Source organism: Miscanthus floridulus, unplaced genomic scaffold, assembly GCF_019320115.1.
Source record: "Miscanthus floridulus cultivar M001 unplaced genomic scaffold, ASM1932011v1 fs_774_1_2, whole genome shotgun sequence".
In the NCBI taxonomy this organism is placed as follows: domain Eukaryota; kingdom Viridiplantae; phylum Streptophyta; class Magnoliopsida; order Poales; family Poaceae; genus Miscanthus; species Miscanthus floridulus.
In genome coordinates, this window is record NW_027097251.1 from 33,173 (window position 1) to 40,000 (window position 6,828).

General features: G+C 47.6%; 1 protein-coding gene across 3 annotated transcripts; it reads right to left on the bottom strand.

Annotated features, from left to right (window-relative positions):
- Window positions 1–21: 21 nt before the first annotated feature.
- On the bottom strand, window positions 22–4,394 carry LOC136533027 (mitochondrial import inner membrane translocase subunit Tim13-like). Of its 3 annotated transcripts, none has more exons than XR_010778363.1 (3): window positions 4,128–4,263; window positions 3,288–3,623; window positions 265–402 (listed from the first exon to the last, which is right to left on the bottom strand). XR_010778363.1 is itself a non-coding variant. In XM_066525599.1 (2 exons), exons 1-2 carry the CDS (start codon window positions 4,239–4,241, stop codon window positions 253–255), a joined length of 264 nt encoding a protein of 87 aa, XP_066381696.1. In that variant the 5' UTR covers window positions 4,242–4,394; the 3' UTR covers window positions 22–252. The 3 variants fall into 3 exon arrangements, 1 of the variants encoding a protein (XP_066381696.1); XR_010778364.1 differs by having other exon boundaries at window positions 3,288–3,424; window positions 4,128–4,261; XM_066525599.1 differs by lacking the exon at window positions 3,288–3,623 and having other exon boundaries at window positions 22–402; window positions 4,128–4,394.
- Window positions 4,395–6,828: the final 2,434 nt, after the last annotated feature.

Here is a 6,828-nt window from a genome sequence, read left to right on the forward strand (position 1 = left end):
TAAACATCTGAGCCAATTAAATAGAGCACGTTTCTCTTTTGCTACTAAAGCTGAGAAGCTTACAAGAAAACCCCCGAGTCATTGTATTCTGACAAGTCAAAAATCTGAGCCAATTAAATAGAGCACATTTAAGCGGACTTTTTTTGAACAATCAAGCACCGAATGTCATTGTATTCTGACAAGTCAAAAATCTCATGGGGACATCACTCTCCGAGCGATCTTTGAAATCATCTCTCCTTGTTCATGTGGACTTCAGCGCTGGGAACTGAACAGAGCGCGGCTGACAATACCAGTGGCCTCAATGTAGCGGTCAACACAACGTGATATGCAGCTGCTCTCGCTTCCACTCAAGCTTGACCCTGGCTTGGTCACGCACTTTTCAAAGCACTTGTTCCCGACGGTCTGCAAGACAGATCAACACACCTGTCAGCTTAAGACATACCACCATATGAAATGACAAGGAAATTTCCAAGATTCATCCTTTGCGCTTTCATGTGTAATCTTTGTTTCCTCAAGTTTGTTGAGGCAATCAACATCATCCTATTTGCTCAAGAAAAACGTAGCACCATATGAAAGGCAATTTCCTAGACACATCATTTGTCCTCTCAGGGTTGTGAATCTTCCAAGGCAACTAAATAGCTTTCAAATTCCTCATGTGACGCCAAAGAAAAACTAGTCAATTGATCGGACTCAGGACTCATTGCACACGACCCAAAGCGAAAGAAATTAATACTGGTGGCACAGAAACAAGAAGGTAGAAACTTCCAAGATAACTGGCTAATTGCATATATACTGCTTATTATGTCATCCTTTCAGGCTGAAAGTACTGCCTCAACAAAAAAATTACATTTACTCCATTATTAAACACAGCTCGAAGAAGAATCATCCATGGCCAAAAGGAAAAACAAGTTGAGATCAAAAGGATAAAGGCATAAAGAATCATAAATGCCTTCGATTAGGACTGGGAATGAATTTTTTTTTGAACGCAACCGGGAATGAATATCAGGAGCTGACTTGTGGGACAATCAGTTACGGAAAGGATTTGGGATCTCATAAAACTTAGTTTTATTTTTATTTCCAGGTTTTGTGTGGCACTTTGAAAGATGCAGAACAAAATGTCAACTGGAATTGAAAACCTAACACCATCAAAGTTTAGGCTGTTCTCCCAGATTTTGGTTATTGCTGTGGCTTTGCCATCCTGTTGAACTTTTAGTTTTGACCTAAGTCATCACGCACGATGCGTTACCTGAATACAAGGATACAGATACACAATCCGGCACTATCGTGACACAGGATTTTAGATACTGGGATATATGTATAATATATAATATTTTTTAAAAAAAAAAACATTGCTTGAAAGGTTATGGTGAAACTTGATTTGCTTACTATTGACTTAAAGGCTTTGTTGTTGTTGTTGTTGTTGACTTAATAAGTCTCGAAATATACCTGATTATTTGCTCCTATGTATTGTTGGGAACAAATGGGGTGTCGTGCAGTGGGTGGGTTCATGGAGGTAATGAGGGTTCAGGATTCAGATGTGTGCAAAGAATCTAATCTACGAGTAAGGGGTGTCAACAAAAGTATCATAATTATTTTATATTTTTATTTATTAAAAAAACATGAAAATGTCCGATACATGTCTGAGTATCTTTGCCTGACAAGTATTGGAGGAGTATCAATGTGCGAGAGTTTGGAAATATCCGCATATCATAGATGTTAGTCAAACGATGAAGGTTCCTAGATTTAGCTTATTTTCTCATTGCAGCACTTGTCTTCTACTTCTACTTGTAACGGCAATGCTATTGTCGTTTCTCTGGAATGGAAGTGGCCAAATGTTGCCGTTTCTCTGGAATAGAAGTGGCCAAATGCTGCCGTTTCTCTGGAATGGAAGTGGCCAAATGGGGCAAGGTTCGGTTTGGGAAAAAGAAGGATGCCAATTTAAATGAAATTTTCTAACAAACCAATTGAGGTTATATTCTCTTGGGTACCGTTTCTGCAGAAGTGGAAGACACTGCTCAAAACAAGCAAAACAAAGGTAGAAAAGATCATCATGCCACCACTACACTGGATGCATGATTTTGTGTCAAATGTGAGTATGCCCGGTCCTAAACTGTTTGATCTGTGGCAAGGTTGTTGGTGGTTAGTTTTGTGTGGTTGATGTGTGGCCATCTACCTAAACTTGGTCTTTGTTTTATGCTAATGGGAGCTTCCTAAAATGTAGGATGCTACTAATAAGCTATGGTCAGCTAGTAATCCATGCAGCATGTAAAAAGGATGTTGTAAAACTCCTTATAGGCTTTCAATATAAACCGAGAAATATCATATTCCTAAAATAATGTTGGCATAAAAACCCAGCATTGTGTAAAACTGATGCTGCAAAACTCTTTATTGGCTTTCAATATAAGCAAGAATATAAAAAAAAGGAGGCATACACAGGTAGAACAATACAGTGTGTTTACACAAAGCATGTATTAGAAAACAAGCAGCATGCGGAACATCAACATATTTGAGGGAGGACAAGTACATGGATGCAGCAGTTGAATGTATGATGAAGCTAAAATATGTAATCTAAATGGTATGTAAATTTTGTCCAGTGAATTAATCTAGCTTAGCAGATGCCAACTGGGAGTTATAATATGTATTTCAACTCATGTCTATGGACATGGACCTCGTGCATGATTTGGACTTGGTGCAATCATATATACGTTGTATCTAGAATTCCACAAGGTTACGGGAATAATGCAGTACTAACAATGCTTTGTGAAAAGTGTTAAGGCCTTAATGAGGTGGTGGGGTGTGCCTAGGCGGCAAAAAGGTGGCTAGGCAGGTGCCAAGGTTGCTTAGAGGATAGACAGGAAGGTGTGCCTAGGAAGGCTAGGGGGACTTTTTTTAAAATAATAAGCTTATGTCTGACTGGAAGTGCTGTTTTGGGCATTTTTTTAGCACACGCTAGTTTCACCTAGTTCAAAGTTGTTAAATGTTTGATAGAAGAAATGCAAGGAAACTGAAAATTTGATTAGAATCAGACCAGGAACCAGCTGTTACTTGTTCAATTACCAGCTGCCAGCCTAGTTCTGGCCACCATCAACAGTCACTATAGGCTATATAGCATATAAGCATTGCTTCACCATTTTACCCTAACTAATATATGATAGATTAACAGGATCCACTAGCCATAGATCTAGCGGGTCAAACTGACATTTAGGATATGGAGTAAACCCTAGAACATGATCTAGTGCGAGAAAACAGAGAGAGAGAGAGAGAGAGAGGGATGAAGGGTAACAAACCATCGGCCGCCTTCGAGGAAGACGAGCTGGCCATCGCGTCGGTGTCGGTGACGCGGTGGAGGCGCGGTCGTAGAGAGGCGGTGCAGAGGCGACGGTGGCCGGTGGCGGTGCTTCCCGTCGCTGGCAGCGCCCCCTCTCTAGATCGGCTTAGGGTTAGGATATAGGTGGGGTTGTGGCAGCACAGGTGAATCTCGTGCCTTGTGTCCCGGCCCCCACCTCCCTTTTTATAGCGCTGTGCGACGGGGGCCCACCAAGCATGGAACGGTTGGGCACCCCCGATCAGGGCACGGTTTCAAGGGCCCAATTGGCCGTTGGACCAAGTTGGTGGAGATCAACCTAACAATATAATCTACAAATCTCTAAAACAACGGCAAACCATCTTACACAAAAAGAATTTAACAAGGTCACCCTGTCAATTAGGTTTTCAATCCAATAAAATCACCCGCAATTGATCTCTTGACTACCTAAGTTGAATGAGAGGCCCGACGCCCACCGCTCATTAAAAAACTTAAAGCTTGAGTTTTCTCCTTGCATCCATAACAGGGCATGGGCTTCATCCCCGCCCCCCCCCCCCCCCTGTGCAACTATAATAAGCTAACCCGCTCTCAAGCTCAATTGCTCCATCCAATGTATCAACCCAAAGGTAGTTCAATGTTTGAGCTATCAATTACAGTAAATAAGGAGCCCCAAATCGCTCCCCCCAAGCAAAGCAAAGGGACCATATGCGAAATCAAGAATCGCAATCCATCAGTTAGCAAGCACAATCTAACCATCCATTGCATATTAGGATTAGCAAAGTGGCGTCAACAATAAGAAGAAAAAGATTGCAAGAGATTTGACCTCAAGAAACTCCTGCGCGTAAGCCTGTGCGAGCTGCGCCTTGATCTGTTCCATAACAGCGTCCGGGTTGGCGCTGGGACCTGACGACGGCAGCGAGGACGAGAAGGAATCCATGGCCGGCCGCTTCGCCTTGCTTGCTCCCCAAGTCTTGCGCGGGCGATCGGTGGGTGGCTGGTTCGTTACTGCACGCTCTCCGTCGAGGAGGATTTTTGCCGGGACGGCTCGGCTGGTTATACTGCGCAGGGGCGGCGGGGGAGCAGCGGAGCAAAACCCTAGCAAGGTGGTCGGTTTCCGTGTGAGAAAAGAAAGGTCCGGCCCATATTCACAAAGAAGGCTTGGCCCAATAGGTACGCAAGACCACAAGCCCTATGGACTTGGGTATGATTCAACTATGTACAGGCTGGCTTATTCAGATGAGAGAATTCCTTATTTGACACCAGACAAATGACCCGTTCCTTTCTTGGCCCTCAAAAAATTTTCGTTCCCTATTTGACACCGAGTTCAACTTTTGTTCCTTATACGACACTCCGTCGGGTTTACCATCCGTGAACCGTTAACTGACATGTGGGCCCCACCACCTTTCTCCCCTTAACTGACATGTGGACACCAGACAAAACGACGGTGGCGCTTGGACGGGGTGCATCCGCGTGTGGAGGTGGCGGCGCAGGCGCGCTCGCGCGGCTAGGGGCGCGTCCCATCCCCGCGGCGAGGAGCTATCGTGGCAGCAAGGCGGCGGCGGCGGCTCCAGGGCCGCACGGTGCCACCACGTCGAGCTTCTCCGACTCTCCGAGTGCTCCAGCTATGACGGGCTCTCGTCTCGAGCGTCGCCGCCGCCGCGAAGTCCGAGCCCGCGCCGGAGAAGAAGGCTGCCAAGGAGGCCGGCGTCCCTCGGTGTGCGGCTCGCGGGTTCCTCAACGCCATCTTCAACGGCAGGCCTGAGCCGCCAACGCCGCCGCCGTCGTCACGGGGGGCGGAGTCCGCGTGCTCCACGGCGTCCTCCTACTCGCGCTCAGGTCGTCCAGGAACTGGAGCAGCAGGAGGCGGTGGCGGAGGGCCTGAGCTCGCAGCCGTTGGAGATGTCGCGCGCGGCGTAGGCGACGCGGAGCGGCACCCGGCGCACGAAGGGGTCCACCACGTCGCCGATGATGCGCCCCACCACCAGCGGGTCCCCGCGCTGCATGGCCGCCGCCGCCGCTGCGTGCCGGTCGATCGAGCCCTCCCTGCCGCTAGCTCTTCCTCCTCCTCCTCCAGACCACACCACAGCAGGCCGGCCACGGCCAGCCCAGCAATAATGGGTCACCAACGAGGCGACGACCGTAGCTCCTCACCCCACCAGCTCGGGGCGCGCGCACGTCGTTGCACCACGCACCACACGATCCAGGGGAGGGGAGGGGAGCTCTCTTGCCGCTGTGGCTAGTTCTTTCTACTTATAGAGAGTGTTTGGGGAACCCGGAAGAAGCTAGGCGACCTCGCTAGCTCTCGCAGCAGCAAGCTATTTCCTCACGCGACTGATGAGCGAGCTAGCAGTCCTGGTAGCAGGCAGAGCGGGCGCGGGCAGATGGGGGTCCGGCTCCGGCCGGCGGGGCTGTGGTCCCGCGGATTGGACAGGGGGTGATCGAGGTGTCGTCGTCCGTCGTCGATGATATGCGCAGCCGCGGCGAGTGGATCGAGTGGGGAATCGGCCGGCCGGCGTCCATCCGGGTGGGGTGGGCATGGGCTCTGCGGGGTGCTGGCTCTGCGGGGATGGGACGCGCCCCTGGCCGCGCGAGCGCGCCTGCGCCGCCACCTCCACGCGCGGATGCGCCCCGTCCAAGCGCCGCCGTTGTTTTGTCTGGTGTCCACATGTCAGTTAAGGGGAGAAGGGTGGTGGGGCCCACATGTCAGTTAACGGTTCACGGATGGCAAACCCGACGGAGTGTCGTATAAGGAACGAAAGTTGAACTCGGTGTCAAATAGGGAACAGAAATTTTTTAAAGGTCAAAAAAGGAACGGGTCATTTGTCTGGTGTCAAATAAGGAATTCTCTCTATTCAGATATATGGGCCGTAACGTTTGCACGCTGTCGGTCTGTCGCCTTACTTTTTTTTTTTTAGAACGCCTTATCTTCTTCTTCATCAATCAGTCTGAGCAGTTTTGTAACAAGGGGATTTACAAGAAATAAATCAGTATAGGAATTCTAGCAGATGAACAAATTAAAAACAAACCATCTGAATAAGCTGCTACTAAACTATAATTATCGAATGCCCTCGGATGGGCTCAGTAGTTTATGACGGTCTACTCTCATCAGTGCATGTGCCTCCATTACATCAAGTTGTACATGCAGGTGCAGTGAAGTAAAAGCGATAAGCAAGGAAGGCACGTTGAAATTAACCGCGCGCATGAGTACTCACTGGTGGGCCTAAGGGGGTGGTTGGACAGCGACTAAAGTTTAGGTGGTGTTTCGGATACTAATATAAAAATAAATTACAAAATCTGTCAGTAATCCGCGAGACGAATTTATTAAACCTAATTAATCCATCATTAGTATATGTTTACTGTAGCACCACATTGTCAAATCATCAATTAATTAGGTTTAAAAATATTATCTCGCAAAACAGTCTCAATCTATACATTTAGTTTTATAAATGATTTATATTTAATACTCTATACATTGTCAAAATCTGATAGGACAGCGATAACACGGCTGCAGCCTGTCGCCCGCC

What these genes read in the sequence shown, in the direction of transcription:
- LOC136533027 (XM_066525599.1), bottom strand. Translation starts at nt 4,241, where the DNA reads ATGGATTCCTTCTCGTCCTCGCTGCCGTCGTCAGGTCCCAGCGCCAAC. An exon ending in ACGCGCAGGAGTTTCTTGAG is followed by an intron (nt 403 to 4,127) that starts GTCAAATCTCTT and finishes TCTGTCTTGCAG; the next exon opens with ACCGTCGGGAACAAGTGCTT.